The sequence below is a fragment of the Eleutherodactylus coqui genome, chromosome 3 (assembly GCF_035609145.1).
Source record: "Eleutherodactylus coqui strain aEleCoq1 chromosome 3, aEleCoq1.hap1, whole genome shotgun sequence".
In the NCBI taxonomy this organism is placed as follows: Eukaryota; Metazoa; Chordata; class Amphibia; order Anura; family Eleutherodactylidae; genus Eleutherodactylus; species Eleutherodactylus coqui.
The window spans coordinates 165,589,033-165,616,841 of NC_089839.1; the positions used below are offsets into that span (position 1 = coordinate 165,589,033).

Sequence of the window (27,809 nt, forward strand, 5' to 3'; positions counted from 1 at the left end):
TCACCCCTCCTGCTGTCAGCTGCGTCCTCCGGCTGGCTCCGCGGCACTGCTACTGAGCTCTTTCAGCAGACGGGGATTTAAAAATCCCCACCTCCTGAAAGGGCTGTGCAGATTGGCTGAGGGCTCAGCCAATGACAGATAGCTCTGTCATTTAAATCCCCGTCTGCTGAAAGAGCTCAGTAGCAGTGTCGGGGAGCCAGCTGGAGGACGCGGCTGACAGCAGGAGAGGTGAGTAACATTTTTATTATTTTTTTAACCACTTTTTTTTATGATTATTGGGGAAGGGCTTATATTTTAAGCCCTTCTCCAATAATCATTCTGCAGGGCTTGGCAGAAACCACTGCTTTCAATGGGATCGGCAGCAGTGCCGATCGCATTGAAAGCAATGGGATAGCATGCCGCTGACTTCTGCCACAGCTGTGACAGCTGTGACAGAGGGTTCCTTCATCCCCGCGGTCCCCACGGGGATGAAGGAAACTCCTGCCACGGCTGTGACAGCTGTCACAGCCGTGGCAGAAGTCCGCGGCATTCTCCATATCTTTTCAATGGGGCTAGCGTTGCTGCCGCTCGCCCCATTGAAAGGACTGGCGATATCGCTGCGATTTTCTCGCAATGCTCTGCGAGAGTTTTCACTTACTCTCGCATTGCAGTGGAGAAAAAAACGCCAGTGGGTGGGAGCCCTTAAGAAGAATATCTGGCTCCATGTGTTATTTAGCACCTCACTACTCACTACTACAAATCGTGCCCAAAATCATAATTACCCACTAGTAAGTCCACCATACTTGGCTGAAGGACATTTCGTCCCACAGCATCCATTACATGTACTGCCTTTGACACCCACCATTGTTTCCATTTGCAGTGGGGGATTTTGATTAGTGATATTGGGGTTGGTGCTATTTATATTATTTATGGGTTATGGTTTTTAGATTAATTAGCTTTGGAGAAACGCATGATTTATTTATAAAAATTAATAAATATGATTACATTAATAATAAAAAAATGTAGCTGTGTTTATTGCTCTAAAAAACTAATAGGGGTGGGGGGTTCTGTGGATAAGGAATTTAGTTCACGTGCTATTGTAATACTGCTATAATTTTATGGGAACATATGTAAGTTGGAGGACAAGATAATGAAAAGGATAGGGGGGTGAATACCTTTTTGGCCATACGATCTTAACTATGATATGAATTGATGCCTAAAAGTTGGATGAATTTATTTCCAGACACTGTAGTGTGTGCGCGATTGTACAGATGTTGAAGGGGATTGGAGGTCCATGGTCCCTGGGTTCTGGCTATGCATGATATTAGTACATACCTCTGCTGGAAACTGCATACTGACTGAATGCTGCTGGTCTAAGTGGACTGTATATATTCCATTTGCAGTGGGGTCGTGAAGCATGAAACTAGATTACTACGGAGGGGAACTCAGTTGTCTTCAGCGATGAATTCAGATTTAGTTTGGGCACTGATGATGGCCATGTTCATGTATGGAGACCTAAGGTTGAGAGTCTATTTCCTACCTTTGCTGTGGAATGACAAACTACCCACACTGCTAGTGTGATAGTCTGGGTGGGCCATTGTAGAAAATAGTCGATCACCCCCAGTAGTGACAGGACATCCTGCAGCCACATGTGCTTCTCTCAATGCTCAGCCATACCCAGCAAGGGTAACATAGTAACATAGAATTTTAGGCTGAATGAAGACAATGTCCATCTAGTTCAGCCTGTTTCTACCCCCCCCCCCCCCCCCCACCCCGTTTCTTGATTCAGAGGAAGGCAAAAAAAAACAAGGCGAATTTAGCTCATTTGGAGGAAAAAATTCCTTCTCGACTCCATAATGGTAGCCAGAAGAACCCCTGGATCAACGTTTGAGTTCTACCTAACTCCAAGACCCGGATCAGCAACCCCACTGGTCACCTAATGTCTATATCCTGTAATATCATAGCACGCTAAAAAGACATCTAGTCCTCTCTTAAACTCCTCTACTGATTTTGCCATCACTACGTCCTCAGGCAGAGAAGCCACCGTCTCACTGCTCTTACAGTAAAAAAAACCCTTTCTGTGTTGGTGATGAAACCTGTTGTTACCTTCACAATCCTGAGTACAAACAGATCATAGGAGAGATCTCTGTGTTGTTTTCTATGGTTTCTGCATAATTGTTAAGGGGCCAATGCTTTTAGTGCAAATCCTTTTACTGTTTATATTATTAAAGAATAGTTTAGGGTTATTTTTTAGAGATGAGCGGGTATACTCGCTAAGGCTAACTACTCGAGCGAATAGTGCCTTAGGCGAGTATCTACCCGCTCGTGTCTAAAGATTCGGCTGCCGGCGTGGGTGACAGGTGAGTTGTGGCGGTGAGCATGGGGGTGTGGGGGGGAGAGAGGGATCTCCCTTCCATTCCTCCCCGCTCTCCCCCGCCGCTCCCCGCTGCCGGCACCCTAATCTTTAGACACGAGCGGGCAGATACTCGACTAAGGCACTACTTGCTCGAGTAGTTAGCCTTAGCGAGTATATTCGCTCATCTCTATTATTTTTGCTTTCCTTGGGTAATCAGTCTCTCTGCATCCTCCTTGGCAGTTTTGATGTTATCCTTACATAATTAGTTTTTTCCGTATATGTTTTTAGCGCTTCTTTGCTGCCTTCTTGTTTTAGTAATTTAAATGCTTTCTTTTTTTGCTTATTGCCCCCTTACAGTCTTGTCTTTTTTACTTGTAGTTCTTTTATTTTTAAGGCCTACTGCACTCAGAGCGGGATTCTGCGCCCGGATTCTGCAGCAAATCCAACCCAAGCATGCTATGAGAAAATGCGATTTTCTGCCCACGAGCGGAAATCGATTGCGATTGAAGTCATTGAAAGCAGTCTATTCCGCTGCCATTCTGCAATCATCATTACAGAATGGCCGCAGGAGCCATGTCATTGCCATAGTGACGGCGCGGCGTCCTATCAACTGCGATTGTGCCAGCGGATGATCCAGCTGGCACATTCTCAGCAGAGGAGGCTGCGTCATTGCCATAGCAATGGTGCGGCATCCTCTGTATTGTGCATGTGCTGGCCAGCACCTTCACAGCAGAGGAGAAGACCGGGCACCGGATTGAACTCCGCTGCGGGAATGCCTCAGAGTGTCCAACCCACCTGTGTGCAGGTTGCCTAAATGGTATGAACCACTCACATTAGGTAATTGGTATGTTTTTAAACTTCTCCCATTTGTCGTCTGTGCTGTTATTTTTGAAGACGCTGTCCCAAATAATGTTCCCAAGAGTAATTCTGATCTGATCAAATTTTGCTTTACTGGAGTTTAGTTTTCTTTGTCGCTCCCTGATAGGGCTTCATATTGAATAACAGCTGGAATTTAATTATATTGTGGTCGCTATTTCCCAAGTGTCCCTCAACCTGCACCCCCATTATTCGGTCCGGTTTGTTAGTTAATACTAAGTCCAGAGTGGTTCTACCTTTAGTTGGCTCCCACACAAGTTGGGAAAGGTAGTAGTTATCTCTAATTATTCTCAAAAACGTATCACCCTTATGAGATTTGCAGGTTTCGTTTTCCCATATTATATCCAGATAATTAAAGTCCCCTATAATAATTACTTCCTTGCGGGTTGACACCTCTTCTATTTGTCTTAATAATACGTTTTCAATTTCTTTTGTTGTTTTTGGTGGCCTATAGAAAAACTTTATTTAAATCTTTAAAGAGATTGTAACTCCGTAAGTTCACCGCCCAATCGCACTTATCATCAAGCCATGTTTCCGTTTTTTCCACTACATCGGAATTTTCTTCAGACATTCTCTCTTCGAGCTCACCCACTTTACTAATCAGACTTCTTGCATTCGTTGCATACAATTTATACAGTGGTTGTTATTCTTTATTTTCATTGCTCTACCTTTGATCCTATTAGCTATACTGCCAGTTCTAACTGTACTAAGGCTACCGCCTGCTCGACTCCCGGTCCCATTACTTGGTCCCAGGTCCTTGTCTACACTATATATCCCCCTATTTCTCTTGGTGCCCTTCCCCCCGGTCCCTAGTTTAAACACTCCTCCAGCCTTTTAGCCATCTTCTTGCCCAACACAGCTGCACCCTCCCCATTGAGATGCAGCCCATCCCTATGATAGAGCCTGTAGCTGACAGCAAAGTCATCCGAGTTCTCCAGGGTGTCACAGAAATGCTTCCACAACGTTGCCACACTTCCAAAGTCTGCCCAGTCGCCAATAGAACATGTATGGGACCATCTGGGATGCCAACTTTGACAGTCGATGGTTTTGTATGATCTACAGGCTCAGTTACAGCAAATGTGGACTGATATACTGCAGAATACCATACAAAACCTGTATGCCTCTATGCCTGTCCATATCACATCTTGTACCCAAGCTAGTGGGACCTCGCTTCCAGTGCTCAGTTTTCTGCAATAAATTCTCCTTTTGCTCTGATGCGGTAATCAATTACTTTTATCAACATTAAAATCACACAGAGAAAGCTGCATTCAATTCCAACAACTCCTTCTAGGATTTTTTCTATTTCACAAGGAGTGTATTTAGGCATAAAAACGTGGAACAAACAATATAAACAATATAAATTGGCCTGGAGAGACCAGATTCATGTAATAAGCCATGTATTGGAAGGAATGGCATGGATAAAGGAAATGTAAGAGGGGAAAGAAAAAGAGAAGGGGAAGAGCTTAATAGTATCAGAATTTATTGTATCAAGGTACATCACGATGCGCTATCACCATGGCTCACCTGCCTCTGGAGCCATAGTTGGATGTTGGCATCTCTTTCCTCCCACACATTGAATTCTGTCCTCTTTGTGTTGTGCTCGCTCCATGTCTTTTCCTGTAGGGCTTACGTATGCGCCTGCCCTTCTCTAAAAGGGTCAGTGCACACTCCCTAAACCTGTCCCCAGCAAATCATATCCTATATAAGGAATCCACACCCTAGGTTGGATGCCTAAGCAATTGGTCTACATCAGCCATTGTGTCAAAGCCTCTATTTGTGTTTATTCTGGTTTTGACACCTGCTTGACTCCTGACAATTTTGACTTCTGTGTTTGCTCTCCTCGGCTCTGATTACTGGATTTCACTATTGCTCAATGTCTGCCATGACCTTCAGCCTGGGCTTCATTATCACACATGTGCTGTTAGCCCCAACAATAGCTACATCTCTGGATAAGCTCTTGTTCACACCATTAGATACTGTGCCTAGGCCCTACACAACGTCAGTCACCACACCACTGGGACTATCTGTGCAAGTAATGGCTTGGAGACCCTGTGGCAAAGTTCAGATCTCACTTGGAGATTCACCTGGGTGCTACCTTCACAGTTAGCCCTAAGCCAAACGGTGTGTTGCAAGGAAGGTCTACATCCGCCTGCCTGGCATTTATGTTAAAATATCTGTGTTAATAGCTTGCCCTAAAATTGAGATAACATACATAGCACTTCATGGATATTTTGAAGCTGATTGTTTGTGTTTTAGGATAAGAGTCATGAATGATAAAACGGGTGTAAGATGTGCTATCATTTGGGCCCAGCAGGCAGCACAGGTGAGAAGCGCCGGACACTCAATGTGTTATTTCGCCATTGTTATGGTAAATGATTTCAGTCTACAAGCAGTCTGGAAAATGACTCACGAATTATGCATCTGCCTAGTTCCATTAGAAACCACTAAGCAAACCAATTAATCAGAGAATTTGCCCTGCATTGTATGATAGACATATAATTAGTAGACATTGCAAGAAATGAATCACTGTATAATAGTGTATATACATGACTAGAAAGACAACCAATAGTTTTGCTCATCTTTATCGGCCAGGCAGAAAAATGAAGCCGATATTCGACTAATCCAATTTGGTAAGTCCAACCCGATTTTTGGCAAAAAGTGCAGAAAATCAAATTTACCAAACTGCCTGCTACAGAGGTCAGAGTGCAGCCAATCAGCAGGCAGAGCACCTTTATGATCGCACCAAATGTGTCCTCCATCTTGCATATGGGCAGCAGTTTCATTGGACCCCTGCACCACATCACCTAGCCATATAAGAGGATATACTACTGCTGGGTGTGCAAGCTTGTATACCAGCAGAGAAGTTAAGCGGGGTTGTTTTGGAGGGAGCAGAGAAAGAAGCTGCATCACGTTTATATGTCTGTACGAAACATGGTCTGTACATTGAGAGAGGGTATATTAATACTGCTGTCACCATATGTGAGGGGTGAGCCGAATTAAATTATGCTACGCAAATCAGGGATAGTTCACAATAAACAATGTATATTATGTGCCTTCTGTACTAACACATTGTGCCACCTAGGGATTGCAGCCCAGTTAGTTGTCGGTGTTTTTTGGTGAATATAAACTAAAAAAAATCCCAAAAAGGGAAACAGCAAATACACACAGTGCGTAACAGCAACCTCAGATGTTGTTCAAAGTCACAATTCCAGCAACTATGAATTATTGGCAGGCCTTATGCAGTGGGGTGAGGGGAATTAAATTGCACTGAACAAAATAGGAACAGTTCACAAAGATACATATCTAGCACCACTAATGCTATGCAATTAGTGTATGAATGGCATCGGACATTCTTCACAGTTAGCATTGTGCAGCTGAAAGGAGCCTAGCTGCCTGTGCTACAGATGTAGCGTGCCGAACATCCTGTTTGGCACTGCTACACCTTTATAAGCTATTCTCTGTGGCCTTATGTACTCACATATTGTGCTGCCCAGTGATTTCGACTTTTTTAGATGCCAGTGCTTTTGTTAATATAAAACAAAAAGGAATCCAAACAGGGAAACAGCAAAAGACATAGTGCATGTTAGTGACCTCAGGCGTTGCTCAAAGTCGCAAGTCGGGCCACTATAAATTATTTGCTGTGGGGTGAAAGGAATTAAATCATGCTGCACAAAACAGGGAGAGTTCACAATATACAATCTATATTCTGTGGTGTGGCCTTGTCTTCTCACATATCATGCCGTCCAGGAATTGCAGTCCAGTTAGCTGTTGGTGGTTTTTGGTGAATATAAATTAAAAACAATCTCAAACAGGGAAACAGCAAATACACATTGTGCGTATCAGCAGCCTCAAACATTGTTCAAAGTCGTTGGTCCGGCCACTGGGAATTATTGGCAGGCCTTCACAGCTAGCAGTTGGATGAGGGGAATCAACTTACAGGGACAGTTCACAAACATACAAGCTTTACTCTGTTTACTTATGTTCTCACTTATCATGCCACCCAGGGATTGTGGCTCAGTCAGTTGTTGTTGGTTTTCGGTGAATATAAACCAAAATGAATCCCAAACAGGGTAACAGCAAACATATATAGTGTGTGTCAGCGGCCTCAGATACTTTTCAAAGTCACAAGTCTGGAAACGATGAATTATTGGCAGGCCTTACACATCAAGCTGCGGTTTTCTGCAAACTGCAAAGTTAGCTGAAAAGTTACATAATGTTACACTAAAAATTAAACAAAAAGAAAAGAACTAAATAAAAATGTATACATTCAATAAAAAGGAAACACAAAGAAAGTAAGGGGTAGGGGATGTGTTAATGGTGGTGGTGTAGGTGGTAGAGGATGGGCAAAGTTGGCAATTCAAGCTGCTACCACTGAAGCAACAGGTCCATATTCTGCAGGAGGTGAGGCAAGCCCACTGCCATTACTTACAAGGGATTCTGTCCATGTGTTACATTCGCAGGAGGCAGAACAAGTCATATAGTGGATGACACAGCATGCCCCAACTAACACCACTTCATTTTCCTCACAGTCACGTGCACACTGCAGTCTGTCTGCACCAGCCAGCCATGAGCATCCCCCCCTCTTCTTCATCCCATTTCAAATCCTCCACACACTCCAAAGCAAGTCCACATGGATCAGTCTGAGGATCTATTTGTTCATTCAGTATCATGGATGTCAAAAGGGCAGTTCAAACAACCCAAGGGAGAAGACCAAGACATTGAACCTACTGATGCCCAACTATAAATGAACAACAATAGTTGTTTGGTTGTTAGGTGAACTAAAAGCCAAGCAACTCCAACAATTGTGGAATTTCTTGTGGCTGTTTGTACATGGGATGGCTACTCCCCAAGTTCACTATTTCCAGTGATTACTCAGGTGATTATTGCCCAATGTAAGAGTACCTTAATAAACATATGTTACAGAACTGAGTTTATCATTACAACATAACTGTGTTTGTCTTTTACCACAATTAATTGGATTATCTCCATATGTTATCTTAGCTATCCCCAGAAAAAATCAATGAAAAATTCCTAGGATAGGCTATTAATATCAGACTGGTGGTGTCTGACTCTTGGCAACACCGACAATCAGATGTTTGAAAGGACCATATAGCAAGAAGCAAATTACCAAGTAGAACTAGTAACCAAGAATGCAATGATAAGCTATTAGGGACCAGTTATAGAAAACTGAGCAAGTCTTAACCCCCAACAGTTTAGGACCAGCTCTGTTTGTTCTACGGGAAAAGGTCATTACAGTTTTGGATAAATAGAGTTCCTTCTATTGTAAACAGCAGTAGCTCTGGTTCTATCCGGGCTATCAACATTTTAAGATTTAGCTAAGATTTTTTGGCTTTAACATGACACCAAAAAACATGTCAGTAGCCCTTAGAGAATTGAATTGGGGTTGGCAATACTGCATTTACAGCTGTCATTTCAGTCAGTGTGTGTAGAGGAGAATGGGTTAAGCCTGAAGAAGAGAAGATCTGTGATTCTCTTGCATATCTCCCTGTCTGAGGGGAAGGAAAACATGAATTTTTGTTCACGCTGTCACCCCCCTTCCCCATCAATCAGTGAGCATATGTTTTTTTTCCCAGAAAGGGCTCAGTCAGACAAGCGGCGATCCGCGCGTATTTCCACGTGGAAAAACGTCCGCTCCGCGTGCGGATGATAATACACATGACCACGTCCATAGTCACCCATATGTTCTTTCTTTGGCAGGTGCAGATTTTCGTCCGCACTTGTGGTGCATTTTATTTTTCCGTGCAGAGATACGCGCAGATCGCCGCTCGTCTGACTGAGCCCAAAAGGAGTGAAATGATGAGGACTTGCTCATCTAATGACTTGTCTACAACATTTAACCTTGCAGATGTTGCAGTCATTCCTGACCTTGGCATCTAAATGTTTTTACTGAAAAAAATGTTAAAAGCTGTTTTCCCCTTACACAAAGCTTTAAATATTGAAAAAGTAACAGAAAAGCTATACATAATTGTTATTGCCACATCTACAACAACCTGTGTTATACAATATCACATATTTTATCCAGCGTCGTAAATTCTATAAACAAAAAGTAACAGAAAAATCCAACATGGCTGTTTTCTGATCATCTCACTTCCCCAAAACACGATTAAGTAATTATTAAAACAATCATTTGTACCTTAGAATGGTACCAATAAAAACTACAAGTTATCCTACACAAAAACAGTCCTCATATAGCTCTGTTGACTGAAAAATAAAAATGCTCTGGTCCAGGATTTTGGCTCCATACAAAAAGTATCTTTGTAAAAGGAAAGTGTTTGTATTGTGCAAAAGTGGTAAAACATAATAAAACCTTGATATGTTTGAGGTTGTCATAGTTGTAGTGACCCACAAAATAAAGGTAACAGTAGGCTTTCTATTGAGCTCACCTTCAGCTAGCGTACAATTGCAGTGCTTGGTTGAGCCAAACGCTGGGGTCTCAGCAACTGCACCCACAGCCTTAAAAACTTTTGACATGTCCCTATTACATGTCAAAAGTTTTTAGAAAACACAGTTACACCTTAATATTTGCTTGGCATAAAGCATTCTATTGTAGAACTGAAAATAAAATAAAGTATGACCATTAATACCATGTACAGCTGCAAGAAAAAGTAAGTGAACCCTTTGAGATTACTTGGATGTCTGCGACGAATACTAATAAAATGTGGTCTTATTGTTATCTAAGCTATAATTATAGACAAACACAATCTAACTAATAACTCACAAACAGTTGTACCATCCATGTCTTTTATTGAGCACACCGAATAAATATCTACCGTACAGGGAGAAAAAGTAAGTAAACTTCTGTGTTAATAATGTCTCAGAGACATCTTATTGCAAAACGTTTTCAAAGGTGTATCAATTAAGGAGATGGGCCTGGATGTGTAGGTTTCATGGGTGCTTTGTCCATTTTATAAAGGCACACCAAGGCTGGTTACTGGCACATCTATTTTTCACAAGAAAGATCTGTTAGAAGGAACCATATCTTGATGCAAGCAACTTTCAGAATATGTCAGAAGACATGTTATAAAGAAGCATGAGGCTAGAAAAGGCATTGCTGAAGACATGAGTGTAGATCAATCCACAGTTAGACAAATGATCTACAGCTGGAGATTAATAAATGTTACATTTTGGAGCAATATAATCAAACAGTGCATTCGCAATTGATAAATGCACACTATGCAAGAGTGAGGAATAAGCTACTGCACACTAAATTTTCCCCTTTGGGACCCACCTCTCTATCAGAATTCAATGAATGGCCAAGCACTGTGACCTATCACAGGCAGCGCTCAGCTATCATTCAATGAATGGCTGAGCGCTGCCTGTGATTGCTTGAACGCTCAGCCAATCAGATGCAGCGATTTCAGCGGGTGGGAATTTTAAATCCCCGCCTGCTGAAAGGACTTTGTTGCAGTGATGGGACCCAAGCGGCTAGACGCACCTGAGCCCCGGCAGCAGCGGAGAGGTGAGTATATATATATATATATTTTTTTTTATACCAGATAGGAATGATTTTGAGGGAAGGGCTTATATTTAAAGCTCTTCCCTGAAAAATCACTGTACTGGTTGCTGGCAGACCATTGCTTTCAATGGGGCTGCCAGCAGCAGCAGTGGCCCCATTGAAAGCAATGCTGCACTGACTTGCATTCACGCATGTTTGTGCACGTACGTGGATGCCGGTTTTGTGCATACCTATGTACGCACCAGCACATGCCCATGTGAATTCACCCTAACTGTTAGGCTGGCTGCAGCTTTCCCTGGTAAAATCAGTTGTTTGTCAAGAGTGACGAAGTGGGACTTGGGGTGTCCTGCATTCTTAAAGGATTGAGCATCTTGACACAACCCCTTCAATCATTTTTGTGCACATGTGATGTGGTTTTGATTGCGAACATGTTTTGTTACACTAAATTCACAATATAACACAAGGAAGTTTTAATGCTACACCTAAGCAATGCTGTGCTAAAATATTGTCCCATGAGTCATAAGTAATATCTCTTCCCAAATAGCATGGCACAGTGTTAAAAGAACCAGTTTCCGCTTTGAATTTTTGGAAAAAAATTAATTTAATAGCCAATTAATATTCAAACAGGACGAAGATAAAAATTAATATTCCGTTTTTACTTACTGGTATAATTCCAATTAGAGGCAACATTAAAGGAATGCAAGGGGGATTCCATAATAATAATTAAAAGAGTATGAGTCATATATGAATCACACATTCATATTTTCATTCAAATCTGGGCCAAGCTTGGCAGGAAAGCCTATTATGAAAAATTAAATAAGAGACCTATTGGCTTATAGTGCAAATCTTCTATCATTGGATTTATCTCACAGATTGGCTTGAGTACATTTTCTCATATTAAACAACAGTTTTATTGATGTGAAGGTTGGAGAAAACATGTTTTGCTGTAATTAGTAACAGCATTGTATTATAGAAAGACATAAAGAGTCAGTCTTTTTTCATAAATAAGTAGTACATGTATAAATGTTAAATCTGGTAATACAACATATTAGGGGAAAGTGGTGTATTTCTGAACACCCTGCAGACGCTTATCTTCTTTCCCTTTCTGCAGCTTTGATGTAAATGTTAAGAATCCTTAAAAATACATGTTCCGTAAAAAGAGAAACTAAAGATGCAAAGAAGAGGGAGCGTGATGCTGCAGTCTCTTCACTCAGCCTATGTATGAGCCTCATGCTGTGAGAGGAGAGGGGGGAGGCATCTGACTGCTGAAAGCACACTGCACAACTCTCCATCTCCACACCTGGTAGAGCTCAAAGATTTAACGAAAAATGTAATACTTAAAGGGAATCTGTCAGCCTAAACTGCAGGCTTCATGTTGTAGGTCTACAGTAGGGAAGACACACCTACAGCTCCCCAAAAAGCGGATTTTTTTTTTTTTGTAACAACAGGCACTCCTATAAAAAAAATCTGTCAGGTCCTTTGCGGGTCCCTATCTGCAGGCAGCATGGAACAGGGACAGGCATGCTGATTTTAGTGATCTGTCACTTATACTAATCCGTTCAGCTATTTTGGAAATCTTACTTTTGAAAGCTCATAGTGCACCGCAAAGTTCAGTCCCAAATGTTATTGCTCTCAATAAGAGAAACATAATAATCTTGTAGATTTGAAACTTTTCATGATGCTACAACAATCTTTCAAGATTAGGGCGCCCACCCACTGGCGTTTTTTTTCCCTGCGAAATTCGCAGCATTTTTTTCTCTGCAGGGGTCTATGGGACTTGTAATGTTAAAATCGCGATCGCGCAAAATCGCAATTTACCGCGAAATCGCGATTTTGCGCGATCGCGATTTTAACATTACAAGTCCCATAGACCCCTGCAGAGAAAAAAATGCTGCGAATTTCGCAGGGAAAAAAAACGCCAGTGGGTGGGCGCCCTTACTTAGATCTCTTCATCAGGCATTGATTTAATAAATTATTTGGAAAAACACACACTAATTATACAAGGTCCAGCAGAAGTAATAACTCTTTTTATGAGCTGGTAATCTATACAAAATCTTTATTACAAAAATCCTAAACTTGTAATTCTGCAACATAACAGTATTACACGCAAAAGAGTTTGGGTTCGTGTTAGCCAGTAGAGCAAAGTGTGATTGTTCTCAGGAAGAAAAATAAGATATGGTACCTTTTAATGGCTAACAAAAATACTTGATGTTATAGCAAGCTTTCAAACCTCTCAGGGTTCTTCCTCAGGCATAATGCAACAGATCTAAAAACGTATTTATATAAAAAAACATATACACATGATCACATGGGAAGGAACAAACATGGTGTGCTTAATGTGCACTTGTAACGAATTCCAGAACAGGATAAGAGGGCATAGACCTGATGTGATTAATCGTACTTATCACACTCAAGCATTTTTTCATGTTATAGCCTTGTGCAAATTTTACAAAATTTCACATTTTTACCCATCATTCTGCACTCAATACTACATAAAGACAAAGAGAAATCTTAATATAATTTTTAAAAATGAAATTAACATTTTACATTGACGATCGCTGTTCCCTTACCATTTTACTTCAGGGAACTTGGAGCACAAAGATTACTAAGATAACACATCTGTTTATGCTCTTCTATATAAAAACGGCATTACTTCTGCAAGACCCTACTATATATGTATATATAGTCCATGACCCTCCCCAGACAACCTCCAATTTTGAAATTTTGAGAGACTACATGGTCAGGAGTTCATTGTCCTTGTATACACAAAAAATAACATATATCTGTCATGTATATAATGCAAAAGCTTTTTGAAGTCATCTGCAGTTTTACTCATGTTTTTAAGTCTACTGCAGTTATGGAATTTCTAACTTTGTATTAGTCAAGATGAAGCTCCCATTCAGGGACAGAAACACGTTGTTCAAATAAAACCACAATCCTTCACTGCCGACACCTGATCCTGCTCCAAGCACACTGTGGTGCCTGGGTTTTTCCTACATTTCTTCAACTCCAACATGTGGGCTATATCACACATGCACTGAGAAAGAGAACTGGTGAACATATCTCCAATATATCCAAATCTTCATCCAGTAATATGTCTGGAGCCTCCATACATTTGTTCATGTAAACAAGAGTTCAGTTTGGACATTATGCAAGTGATAGCACTGGAGAAGGTTGGGAGACCAAGCCGAGAGGAAGACTGAAGGCTTGCCCTTCTCAGGAGGGAGGCATTTTGGATCATAACATTAGACTATAGATATTTGAAGGGTTAAAATGATAAAACTGATCTTATGTTTTTCTATGGAATTGTCACTCTTGTTATATCTCTGTTTTAATGTTACTTATCGTTTCATTTTGAAGATAGTAATGATATGTAAATTCTTATGAGTGGCCTACTATCCAGAAATTGCATATACATTGTCCACCTTTGCCTGTAAGGACTATGCTATGACTAAGAGCCATTGGGTTAGCCTGAAATGTGTAAGTTTTTTTAAAAATGTTATAGTACAATGTTTTCAATTATTTTCCTTATTCTCGGAGTACATACACATAATGGGGAAGGTGTCAAATGTAGAGAGCCGTTGGTGCTGCCTTCACATATCCACAATGTCACAAAGTAAAGTCCCAAGTTCCATTTGAACTCCAACACAGTATTATAATACATAGAAGAATTTCTTAGATTGTGAGCACTAAATCTATAGACATAGGGTGGCTTTCTTGAATACTGATATAACATCAAAGAACAACAAAATGGCAATATTGCAATAAGTATCATAAGTATCAGTAAAAACAGCTGAGGTTTAGTAAGTGATATACTGTTGTACTTACTCCCAAAATTCCATGACCGGAGATGTAGCATTAGCAAATGATAACTGGCTTCCATTGCTCATATTAAGTTTTTGGAATTCCACACATTTCTCTGTAAACATAGAAATCATTAGGTAAACTCTGTACAAATCAATCAGCAAATTAGGAGTTTTTAATATCAAACATATTAACTCTGTGTACTACCAGTAAAATTACAATATAACTAAAGGATGATCTCCTTTTGCACAATCGATGCTGCAATACAAAATACAGACAATGGAAAATAGAGGCAATTTCTCTGCCAAAAAGCTGACCGTTTCTAATCTCATGCTACTTTAAGTTTCTCAACCTGAAATTAAGAAGGAAAGACAAAGAACTCTACTATGGCACTCATCAAACATATAGTTCAATGAAATGGAAACTAATATATTCAAAAGTCATTTTTTATTGCTATGTAAAGTTTCATTCTTAAAGGGGTTGTCCAGTTGTAAATTACTGATGAACTATCTTCAGGATGCGTTGTCAGGGTCAGATAAGTTAGGGTCATTGTCCAGGACCTGCACCAATCATCTATTCAACAAGCTTGTGGAACATTTACTGATGTTGTATATTACATAGTGAGCCGAAATAGTGAGAAGTGAGTACTAAATCTAGTGTGTTTTACAGTGTAAGAAATATGTGCCTCCTTTTCGAGAGACTTTTAAAAAATGTCTAACAAGGCGCAAACATCTGTTCTTTTAGGCATAAATCAAAATTATTTGTCTAAAATTATTTACATCAACATTTTGATGCAAGAAATGCTGAAATTCTCATACAACAGGGAAGCAAACCTACCCCATTATCTTCATCACTTCCTGTCTCCCATTGGGGCTCACAATCTAAATTCGCTCTAACAAACATGCACACTAGGGCCAATTTTACCTATCAGTATGACTTTGCAGTGTGGGAGAAAACCCAGACAAACGTGGGGAAGAACATATAAACTCTATACAGATATTGCCAATGGTTAAAGTCAAACCCTGGAACCCAGTGTGGCAAAGCCACAGTGCTACCCACTTAGCTACTCTGCTGCCCGAATCCCTAGGACAAGATTGATGCCATTTCTGATATTGGAAAAACCCAAACCATTCTTTTTTGCTTTGGACACGTTCTTTAAAAAAAGAATCATAAATATGGTACAGTGAACCTCAACCAACGTATTCTAACCCAAAATGCAATATTTATTGTAAAATCTCAAATATTTGGATTAGCGTTCACTGGAATGTACTTTATCATTTGAAAGGAAAGTCTACAAGCATTGGACCATAAGCACAATGATCGCTGCAGTGGAAAGAACTGTAAGTTTTCATTTTTAATAATGGTAAAATAAACCCATGTTTAAAGAATACATCCTACTCTAAAATTTCTACAAGTAGTAACTAGGTCATTTTTATCTTGTCTGTGCGGCGAATGTGACATTTTCTACTCCTTGAACTATAATAAATATAAATAGTTCTGAAGGTTATTCTGACATTCTTTCTATGGCTGTTACTAAACTGGAAGGCCACAAGGCATAGAAATCAAACAGAAAAGTGGAGACATCTTCATTTTGTACTACTTGTTACCACAAGGCAGAGAATTTTGTAAAATGCAAAGAATAATAACACAATGGTTCGTATCTCGCAAAGGCTTTGGCATTTCATTACAGAACATTAGAAATAAATGTAAAAAATATAAATTGGATTTATAAATAATCATAATGCAAAACTGAAATTTGTCAACATCATTTATTTGCTTTTTTAATTAAAAATGACTTAAGGCTACATTTACACTAGCGTTTTTTGACTGATTCCGTATTATTAAAAACAAAATCAGAAAATGAAAAGCACCTGTAAGCTTTTCCATTTATATCTATTTTGCAGAGCAGTGATGTTGGCTGTTTAATGAATGTGACTCAGTGGTTAGCACTATTGCCTTACAATGCTGGGATCCTAGATTCAAATCTCATCAAGGACAGCCTCAGCATTGAAAAACTCCATACAGCCAGCACTCTTGGTCAGATTTGAACCTACAACTCCAGCACAGCAAGTCTGCAGTACTAACAACTGAGCCACCACACATGTGCTTTCAGTTCCAGAGAAATAGAAGAGCAAGAAGACTAAACACAGAGAGAACATAAAAACTCAATATCGACATCACCCTTAGGCCTCAGTCACACGGGCGCATCGGCACCCGTACACCGGCGCCGATGCGCCCGTGTGACTGCAGAAAGGAGACGGACGTACCTGCAGACGGCCGTCTCTCTGCAGCGCCGGAGGAAAGAACACATGACCAGCAATGAAGCGCTGCAGAGAGACGGCCGTCTGCAGGTACGTCTGTCTGCTGGTGTCAGTAACATGGGCGCATCGGCGCCGGTGTACGGGTGCCGATGAGCCCGGGCACCGATGAACCCGTGTGACCGAGGCCTTAGTCAGATTTTAATCTAGAACTCGAGCACAGCAAGGCAACAGTAGTGCTGTTTCTTTCTTCTTCTCCTTCTCCTTTGTTTATTAGAAGAAAAACCAGAAGGAGGAGGAGAGTGAGAATAATATATTCCTTAGAAAAAGAAGAAGCAGGTGGAGGAAGAGACTTAATGGCTTAGTGGCTAGCATTGTTGCCTTATCAGGGCGAGCACCCACTGGCGTTTTTTTACCTGCGTTTTGCGTTTTGCGTTTTTCCTGCACAGGCATAGAGATAACATGTGTTCCTGTCCACTGGCGTTTTTTTTGCGTTGCGTTTGCGTTTTTAACATAGGAACTGTCAGTTGCATATGTGTCCTTATTTTTCTCCTAATGCACCCATGAAAGTCAATGGAAATTAATGGAAAAGCCGCGAAAACGCCGCGAAAAACGCGCGGAAAAATCGCGGGAAACGCGGTGAAAACGCTGCGTTTTTTTCCCGCGGAAAACGCAAACGCCAGTGGGTGCTCGCCCTCACACTGGAGTTCTAGGTTTTAGTCTGACTATGGACAATATCTGTATGGAGGTTGTATGTCCTCATTGTGATTATTCTTCTCAAGCATGGTAGCTAAGTCATTAGCGCTGCTGGAATTGTAGGTTCAAATCTGACCAAGGGTGACAGCTGTATTGACTTTTATGTGCTCTTGGTGTTTATTTTTCTAGCACTTCTATTTCACTGGCAATGATAGAACACGTGTTGTGGCTAAGTTGCTGGCACTATAGGTTCAAAATTGACCAAAGGTGGTGGCTGTATGGAGTTTATCAAAGTTGATGCTGCCCTTGATGAGATTCAAACCAAAGACCCCAGCATTGCAAGGAAACAGTGCTAACCACTGAGCTACATTCATACTACTACCTCCTTCTTCAAGTTCCTTCTGCCTCCCATTGAGTACAATCTAATAAAAAAATGATCCATTTCCAAAACTGGAAACAAAAGAGCAGCAGTCTGTGCTTTTTATCCAGTGGAAAAAAAAAATAGAGAGGGAAAAAACAGAAATAGATTCTAAATGTCTTTGAAATTACTCTTTTTATGTGCACATTGATGTGCGCAAAAACGCAAGCCACAAAAAATTGGGCGTCCAGAGAAAGAAACGCACTCGGCAGCGTTTTTGCACACATAAAGTGCACTGCCTGCTATCCCCTGCTGCGGCTGTGACAGCTGGAGCAGAAGACTCCTTAGATGTGAAACCCCTGGATGCTGTCACATCCTTGGGCAACAGGGCCAGCGGCAGCAGCCGACGGCCCCATTGACATACAGGCAACATCGCGGTCCTCTGCCACAGCTGTGACAGCTGTGGCCGAGGATTTCTTCATCTTCACGGGGAGTCCCTTCATCACTGAACACTGTGACGTCATTGAATGGCTGTGATTGGTTAACCCAGTGCCGGCTTCTAATTAGCTGAAGTCGGTGCTAGCTGGCCAATCAGAGCATTATCTTTGCTGAAGGCGGGGAATTCAAGCCAGAACGAAATGCTCTGCCAGCACAGAGGACATCGTGGCAGCCTGCAGGAGCGACGGGCATCCGCAAGCGCACCGGAACGCCGGCGGTAGGTGAGTATTAGACGCCCCCAGTGTAATTACCGGCGGGGAGCTACAGCCCCCCGGTTGGGAATCACTGAGAATACCAGCCTCGGTGTCAGATGGGTGGTCGAGCTGGTATTTAAAAATACTGGCCTGTCATATGGCCGGTAGAAAAAAAATACCAGCGCCGGCCTGGCGGGCAAAATACCGACCAGGCCGGTGAATTACCAGCCAGGTGGCAACCCTACCTGAGCCCCGGCAGCTGCAGAGAGGTGAGTATATATATATTTTTATTTTTGTTACACATTTTAGGGATAATTTTCAGGGAAGGGCTTATATTTAAAGCACTTTCCCGAAAATCACTGCAGGGCTTGCCGGAAGCCCATTGCTTTCAATGGAGCCAGCTGTAGCGCTGGCTCCATTGAATTCAATGGGAGAACATCGCGCTCCTGTGCCACAGCTGTCACAGCTGTGCCAGAGGATCGCAATCTTCACTGTATGTTGTCAATGGGGTCGGCGCTGCTGTCATCAGCCCCACTGAGCACAAGGTGAAACCCCTGGATGCGACAGCATCCAGGGGTTTCACATCCAAAAAAGACGAAGGTCGCAGTTACCTGTTCTTTAAAATCTGAGGCCCTATATTTACCGCTGCGCATTTTTGTGCGCAGGTATGTATCGGGTATATGACCACTGCCATTGAAAAGCATTGGTTCTTGATACATGCGGATCGCAAACGCAGGTAACATACGCACATAAAAACACCCATCTGACTGAGCCCTTAGGACTGTTTTAAACAAGCGTAGGCACAACTACGCTTGGCGGCACGCAGGCATAGTTGCATCTGAACAAGGACAATTACTTACCCTTTGCCAACTTTTCAAACTCCGCACTAGAGCGCAGGAGTTTGGCAAAAAAGCGTGGGCAGATAGCGGCTGCCTGATCTTTACCGCAGGTAGTATTCACTACATGCGGGAAAGATAGAGCAAGTTCTATCTTTTCTCAGCTGTGGTACTAACAGCCGAGAAAATAGCTAGTGGAAGCAAATCCAGTGAAATCTTTTTGAAATCAGTGGTTTTGTTTTGCCTGGTTATATGGCCGTGATTATCTCGGCAGTATAAGGGGAGAAAAACAAGGCTATGTGTTTTTGCCCTTATACTCTGAAAGCAGATAGAAGTCAAAGCACTTTTAACTAATTAGAATAGAATGCTAGACTTTCATGTATTTGTAAATAAAAATTCTAGTCTCTCCAGTGACATTTTTCAAGAATTTATGTGTATACTCATAGATTCTGTCCAACTGGATCTGTGCAAACAAAATGTGGAGATCATTTTCCAATTTTAGCAGATATGGTGGTTTAAAGTCTTGAGATGGGGAAATCTAGATAGCATTGAATTCAGATAGAAAATGATGGACTGGGTATAATCCCATGCAAGTTCTTTCAAAAGGTCATTGGTCTACAAAACTTTCTTGGTGAAGCCAATGAACTGAAGAAATATGAAAGCTGCATGCCCAATAGGACAAGATTTTAAAAAAATCAAGAGATCCATTTTAGAAAGTCAAGGATCTGGCGATAGATCTGTGGAAAACTGCATGTTCCCTAAAATATGAAACAGAGAAGAAGGAAGGGAGTAACAACTTTCTTTGAGAACAGGTTATAACATGCCGCAAGTGTGCGCCTTCGGTTGGTTGAGTCTTTAAGGCCACAGGAGTAGGAGATTTATGAAGGGAAGTAGATGTAATAGAAAGGGGCTATAGAGTTTTCTATGGACACCCACTGCTTGATGGATTGATGCCTGTGACAATCAAGGTCTCTTTGAAGAAAAGAGGCATGATAATAGTACCCCACCCCTCCATTAGTCTTAGGTAAGAACTAGGAAGAATGTGACAATCTTGTTAGTTTATTAGCCCATATAAATTTTGTCATATCTAAAGACAAGTCTTTAAAAACCTAGTTGTTATTTTAATGGGAAGTGTTTATACTATTAAAAATACACAGTAGGTCATTCATCTTATAAATGGTGCAATATTAAAACCATGTACATAAACCCTTACACCATTGTTCCCCAACTCCAATCCTCAAGACACCCCAACAGGTCATATTTTCAGAATAGCCTATAGTAAGTACACCTGTGGCAATGTCTAAGGCAATGACAATAATTACATCACCTGTGTAATACTGAGGAAATCCAGAAAACGTGACCTGCTGGGGAGCATTGAGGATTGGAGTTGGGAAACACTGCCTTAGATCATCTTACTAAGTTTCCTCTGATGGTTTGGAGGAGTGGAAGATGATTCCAAGTGTATAACTGCCTCAGGTCTTTCAAGATCCAAATACTCAAGTATGTAACAATTTCAGAGAACCACCTAAATGGGAACTCGGACACTAGAAAATGCTGGAATGACTAGGGAATTAAAACATTAAGGCGTTCAAAATTTAAAAAATATATAAATTTTAAATTGGAAATATTTTGACATTTCTGAAACTCCATCAACAGATTTCGGAGAGAGACAGCTGGATTAGTTTTAAAAAATAGCAGGTCATCTGTATACACAACAATTTTTATATCCATGTTCTTAATAGTGATACCTCTAGTATCTGTGTTTGCGCTAATTTACCTTAATAAAGGCTCTAGATTCAAAACAGAAATAAGCAGGGAGAGTGGGCAGCTCTTTCTTGTGCTATTTCTTGTACTAAAAGAGGGGGAAATAATGCCACTAGGTTTAATTGATGCTGTGGCGGGTTGATGCATGGACTGGATTCAAGATAGCATTACCGGGCCCATCCAATATGCTTCAATATTGAGAAAAGAAGGGGCCATTCCACCCTGTTGAATGTCTTCTCTGCATCAGTGGAAAGAAGGCACATAGGCAGATGTTTATTTTGCACATAATACATGACATTCGGACCTTAATTGGCATTATCTCATGCCTCTCAGGTGAGAATAAATCCGACCTGGTCAGTATGAACTAAGTTCAGTTATAATGGGTCATAGCTAAAACTTTAAGAAATATTTTAATGTCTCCATTCAGTAGGAAAATCAGCCAATAGAGCAAAGAGTAGGGTGACTGCCTTCCTTATGGACTAAAGAAATGTAGGGGCATGTCATACCCAAAGTGAGAGGGTTGAGGGTTTCATCCTTAATTGAATTCAAGGCCTCAGCCAAGGGGTTGACCTTCTTATAGAGAAAAGGTGTTTTCTAGAGATGAGCGAGCACCAAAATGCTCGGGTGCTCGTTACTCGGGACGAAATTATCGCGATGCTCGAGGGTTCGTTTCGAGTAACGAACCCCATTGAAGTCAGTGGGCGACCCGAGCATTTTTGTATATCGCCGATGCTCGCTAAGGTTTTCATTTGTGAAAATCTGGGCAATTCAAGAAAGTGATGGGAACGACACAGCAACGGTTAGGGCAGGCGAGGGGCTACATGTTGGGCTGCATCTCGAGTTTCCAGGTCCCACTATTAAGCCACAATAGCGGCAAGAGTGGGCCCCCCCTCCCAACAACTTTTACTTCTGAAAAGCCATCATTAGCAATGCATACCTTAGCTAAGCACCACACTACCTGCAACAAAGCACAATCACTGCCTGCATGACACTCCGCTGCCACTTCTCCTGGGTTACATGCTGCCCAACCCCCCCCCCCCGCACGACGCAATGTCCACAGCGCACACCAAAGTGTCCCTGCGCAGCCTTTAGCTGCACTCATGCCACACCACCCTCATGTCTATTTATAAGTGCATCTGCCATGAGGAGGAACCGCAGGCACACACTGCAGAGGGTTGGCACGGCTAGGCAGCGACCCTCTTTAAAAGGGGCGGGGCGATAGCCCACAATGCTGTACAGAAGCAATGAGAAATCCAATCCTGTGCCACCTCCATCAGGAGCTGCACACGTGGGCATAGCAATGGGGAACCTATGTGCCACACACTATTCATTCTGTCAAGGTGTCTGCATGCCCCAGTCAGACCGCGTTTTTTTATAAATAGTCACAGGCAGGTACAACTCCGCAATGGGAATTCCGTGTGCACCCACAGCATGGGTGGCTCCCTGGAACCTATCGGCTGTACATAAATGTATCCCATTGCAGTGCCCATCACAGCTGAGGTAACGTCCGATTAAATGCAGGTGGGCTTCGGCCCACACTGCATGCCCCAGTCAGACTGGGGTTCTTTAGAAGTAGACACATGCAGTTACAACTCCGTGTGGACCGACAACATGGGTGGGTGCCAGGAAGCCACCGGCGGTACATAAATATATCCCATTGCATTGCCCAGCACAGCTGAGGTAATGTCATGTTTAATGCAGGTGGGCTTCGGCCCACACTGCATGCCCCAGTCAGACTGGGGTTCTTTAGAAGTAGACACATGCACTTACAACTCCCTGTGGACCCACAGCATGGGTGGCTCCCTGGAACCCACCGGCGGTACATAAATATATCCCATTGCAGTGCCCAACACAGCTGATGTAACGTCAGCTTTAATGCAGGTGGGCAAAAAATTAATTGGATTACACTGTGAGCGAGGGCCCCAAAAAATTGGTGTACCAACAGTACTAATGTACGTCAGAAAAATTGCCCATGCCCAACCAAGAGGGCAGGTGAAACCCATTAATCGCTTTGGTTAATGTGGCTTAATTTGTTACTAGGCCTTGAGACAGCCCAGTTAAAATAAAAATTGGTTCAGGTGAAAGTTTCAACGCTTTAATGAGCATTGAAACGTATAAAAATTCTTTACAAAAATTATATGACTGAGCCTTGTGGGCCTAAGAAAAATTGTTCGTTCGGCGTAATTACGTCAGATTTCAGGAGGAGGAGCAGGAGGAGGAGGAGGAATATTATACACAGATTGATGAAGCTAAAAGGTCCACGTTTTTGATGGTGATAGAGAACAATGCTTCCATCCACGGGTGCAGTCTACGTATTGTTTAGGTATCGCTGCTGTCCGCTGGTGGAGAAGAGAAGTCTGGGGAAATCCAGGCTTTGTTCATCTTGATGAGTGTAAGCCTGTCGGCACTGTCGGTTGACAGGCGGGTACGCTTATCTGTGATGATTCCCCCAGCCGCACTAAACACCCTCTCTGACAAGATGCTAGCCGCAGGACAAGCAAGCACCTCCAGGGCATACAGCGCGAGTTCAGGCCACGTGTCCAGCTTCGACACCCAGTAGTTGTAGGGGGCAGAGGCGTCACAGAGGACGGTCGTGCGATCGGCTACGTACTCCCTCACCATCCTTTTACAGTGCTCCCGCCGACTCACCCTTGACTGGGGAGCGGTGACACAGTCTTGCTGGGGAGCCAGAAAGCTGTCAAAGGCCTTAGAGAGTGTTCCCCTGCCTGTGCTGTACATGCTGCCTGATCTCTGCGCCTCCCCTGCTACCTGGCCCTCGGAACTGCGCCTTCGACCACTAGCGCTGTCGGATGGGAATTTTACCATCAGTTTGTCCACCAGGGTCCTGTGGTATAGCATCACTCTCGAACCCCTTTCCTCTTCGGGTATGAGAGTGGAAAGGTTCTCCTTATACTGTGGGTCGAGCAGTGTATACACCCAGTAATCCGTAGTGGCCAGGATGCGTGTAACGCGAGGGTCACGAGAAAGGCATCCTAACATGAAGTCAGCCATGTGTGCCAGGGTACCTGTACGCAACACATGGCTGTCCTCACTAGGAAGATCACTTTCAGGATTCTCCTCCTCCTCCTCCTCCTCAGGCCATACACGCTGAAAGGATGACAGGCAAGCAGCATGGGTACCCTCAGCAGTGGGCCAAGCTGTCTCTTCCCCCTCCTCCTCATCCTCCTCATGCTCCTCCTTCTCCTTCTCAACGCGCTGAGATATAGACAGGAGGGTGCTCTGACTATCCAGCGACATATTGTCTTCCCCCGCCTCCGTTTCCGAGCGCAAAGCGTCTGCCTTTATGCTTTGCAGGGAACTTCTCAAGAGGCATAGCAGAGGAATGGTGGCGCTAATGATTGCAGCATCGCCGCTCCCCATCTGGGTAGACTCCTCAAAGTTTCCAAGGACCTGGCAGATGTCTGCAAACCAGGCCCACTCTCCTGCGCCGCCCATGTTGGAGTTGGTATTCCACTATAGCTCTACGCTGCTCATAGAGCTTGGCCAACATGTGGAGCGTAGAGTTCCACCATGTGGGCACGTCGCACAGCAGTCGGTGCACTGGCAGATGAAACCGATGTTGCAGGGTGCGCAGGGTGGCAGCGTCCGTGTGGGACTTGCGGAAATGTGCGCAGAGCCGGAGCACCTTTCCGAGCAGGTCTGACAAGCGTGGGTAGCTTTTCAGAAAGCGCTGAACCACCAAATTAAAGACGTGGGCCAGGCATGGCACGTGCGTGAGGCTGCTGAGCTGCAGAGCCGCCACCAGGTTACGGCCGTTGTCACACACGACCATGCCCGGTTGGAGGCTCAGCGGCGCAAGCCAGCACTCGGTCTGCTCTGTCAGACGCTTGCCCACCGCTGTGCTGCCACGACGCGCGACACCGACTGCTGGCGACGTCCTGCTGCTGACACATCTTAATTTGCGAGACAGAGGTTGCGTAGGAGGAGGAGGAGGGTGGTTTAGTGGAGGAAGCATACACCGCCGCAGATACCACCACCGAGCTGGGGCCCGCAATTCTGGGGGTGGGTAGGACGTGAGCGGTCCCAGGCTCTGACTCTGTCCCAGCCTCCACTAAATTCACCCAATGTGCCATCAGGGAGATAATGTTGTTAAGTGATGTCTGTTGTTAAGTGGACCTTGGCAGTAACCGCGTTGGTGAGGGCGCGTACAATGTTGCAGGAGACGTGGTCGTGCAGGGCTGGGACGGCACATCGGGAAAAGTAGTGGCGACTGGGAACTGAGTAGCGCGGGGCCGCCGCCGCCATCATACCTTTGAAAGCCTCCGTTTCCACAACCCTATACGGCAGCATCTCCAGGCTGATAAATTTGGCTATGTGGACGTTTAACGCTTGAGCGTGCGGGTGCGTGGCGGCGTACTTGCGCTTGCACTCCAACACTTGCGCTAGCGACGGCTGGATGGTGCGCTGAGAGACATTGGTGAGGGTGTGGGTGCAGGCCAGGAGACGGTAGTGCCTGTGTCCTGAGAGGGGGGTTGGATCTCAGTGGCAGGTTGGGGCACAGGGGGAGAGGCAGCGGTGCAAACCGGAGGCGGTGAACGGCCTTCGTCCCACCTTGTGGGGTGCTTGGCCATCATATGTCTGCGCATGCTGGTGGTGGTGAGGCTGGTGGTGGTGGCTCCCCGGCTGATCTTGGCGCAACAAAGGTTGCACACCACTGTTCGTCGGTCGTCTGCACTCTCAGTGAAAAACTGCCAGACCTTTGAGCACCGCGGCCTCTGCAGGGTGGCATGGCGCGAGGGGGAGCTTTGGGAAACAGTTGGTGGATTATTCGGTCTGGCCCTGCCTCTACCCCTGGCCACCGCACTGCCTCTTCCAACCTGCCCTGCTGCTGCACTTGCCTCCCCCTCTGAAGACCTGTCCTCAGTAGGCGTAGCAAACCAGGTGGGGTCAGTCACCTCATTGTCCTGCTGCTCTTCCTCCGAATCCTCTGTGCGCTCCTCCCTCGGACTTACTCCAATTACTACTACCTGAGTGATAGACAACTGTGTCTCATCGTCATCGTCCTCCTCACCCACTGAAAGCTCTTGAGACAGTTGCCGGAAGTCCCCAGCCTCATCCCCCGGACCCCGAGAACTTTCCAAAGATTGGGCATCGGTCACGACAAACTCCTCCGGTGGGAGAGGAACCATTGCTGCCCATTCTGGGCAGGGGCCCGAGAACAGTTCCTGGGAGTCTGCCTGCTCCTCAGAATGTGTCATTATAATGGAGTGAGGAGGCTGGGAGGAAGGAGGAGCAGCAGCCAGAGGATTCAGAGTTGCAGCAGTGGATGGCGCAGAACTCTGGGTGGTCGATAGATTGCTGGATGCACTTTCTGCCATCCACGATAGGACCTGCTCACACTGCTCATTTTCTAATAAAGGTCTACCGCGTGGACCCATTAATTGTGAGATGAATGTGGGGACGCCAGAAACGTGCCTTTCTCCTAATCCCGCAGCAGTCGGCTGCGATACACCTGGATCAGGAGCTCGGCCTGCGCCCACACCCTGACTTGGGCCTCTGCGTCCTCGCCCGCGTCCACGTCCTCTAGGCCTACCCCTACCCCTCAGCATGCTGTATTACCAATAGTGCAGAAACAGAACGCTGTAATTAAATGTGCCGCTTATTGGCCTGTGGTTGGAGGCTGACTTCGCTTACGGAACGCACAGCAGAGCCAGGAAAGAATTTTGCGCAAGCCTGCTGTAACAGTTAGCTGGCTGCGTATTAATTAGGACTACTACCCCCAGCAGAGACACAGTACACTCAGGATGGTCACAGGCAGCCCAAATAGATTTTTTTGTCCCAAATTTTTTTTGGAAAAGCCCACTGCCTATATAGACAGTATATGTCTTTCACCTTTTTCACTGTCCCTGCCTCAGCACTACTGGCCCTATACTATGTAAAATTACTGCAGACTGTTTCCCTCTGGACAGGATGACAGCGGTGATGTAACGGGCAACGCAGAGCCAGAAAAGAATTTTGCGCAAGCTTGCTATAACACTTAGCTGGCTGCGTATTAATTAGGACTACTACCCCCAGCAGAGACGCAGTACACTCAGGACGGTGACAGGCAGCCCAAATAGATTTTTTTGTCCCAAATTTTTTTGGAAAAGCCCACTGCCTATATAGACAGTATATGTCTTTCACCTTTTTCACTGTCCCTGCCTCAGCACTACTGGCCCTATACTATGTAAAATTACTGCAGACTGTTTCCCTCTGGACAGGATGACAGCGGTGATGTAACGGGCAACGCAGAGCCAGGAAAGAATTTTGTGGAAGCCTGCTGTAACACTTAGCTGGCTGCGTATTAATTAGGACTACTACCCCCAGCAGAGACGCAGTACACTCAGGACGGTGACAGGCAGCCCAAATAGATTTTTTTGTCCCAAATTTTTTTGGAAAAGCCCACTGCCTATATAGACAGTATATGTCTGTCACCTTTTTCACTGTCCCTGCCTCAGCACTACTGGTCCTATACTATGCAAAATTACTGCAGACTGAGGACGCAATGCTCTGCACGGCCGATATACAAAAAAAAAAGTGCAACACTGCAAAAAGCAGCCTCAACAGTACTGCACATGGTCAGATGTGGCCCTAAGAAGGACCATTGGGGTTCTTGAAGCCTAAAATCACTCCTAACACTCTCCCTATAGCAGCTCCAGCATCAGCAGCACTTTCCCTGAGCTATGTCAGAATGCATCTGTGGCGAGCCGCGG

At 43.9% G+C, this 27,809-nt stretch overlaps 1 protein-coding gene across 1 annotated transcript in view; it reads right to left on the reverse strand.

Annotated features, from left to right (window-relative positions):
• Positions 1-27,809, reverse strand: part of SLC6A11 (solute carrier family 6 member 11) — a 278,393-nt gene that overhangs the window by 171,899 nt on the left and 78,685 nt on the right. The window contains exon 4 of the mRNA XM_066596493.1: positions 14,517-14,607. Within this exon, the coding sequence (XP_066452590.1) occupies positions 14,517-14,607 (91 nt within the window). The remainder of the gene's footprint in view (positions 1-14,516; positions 14,608-27,809) is intronic.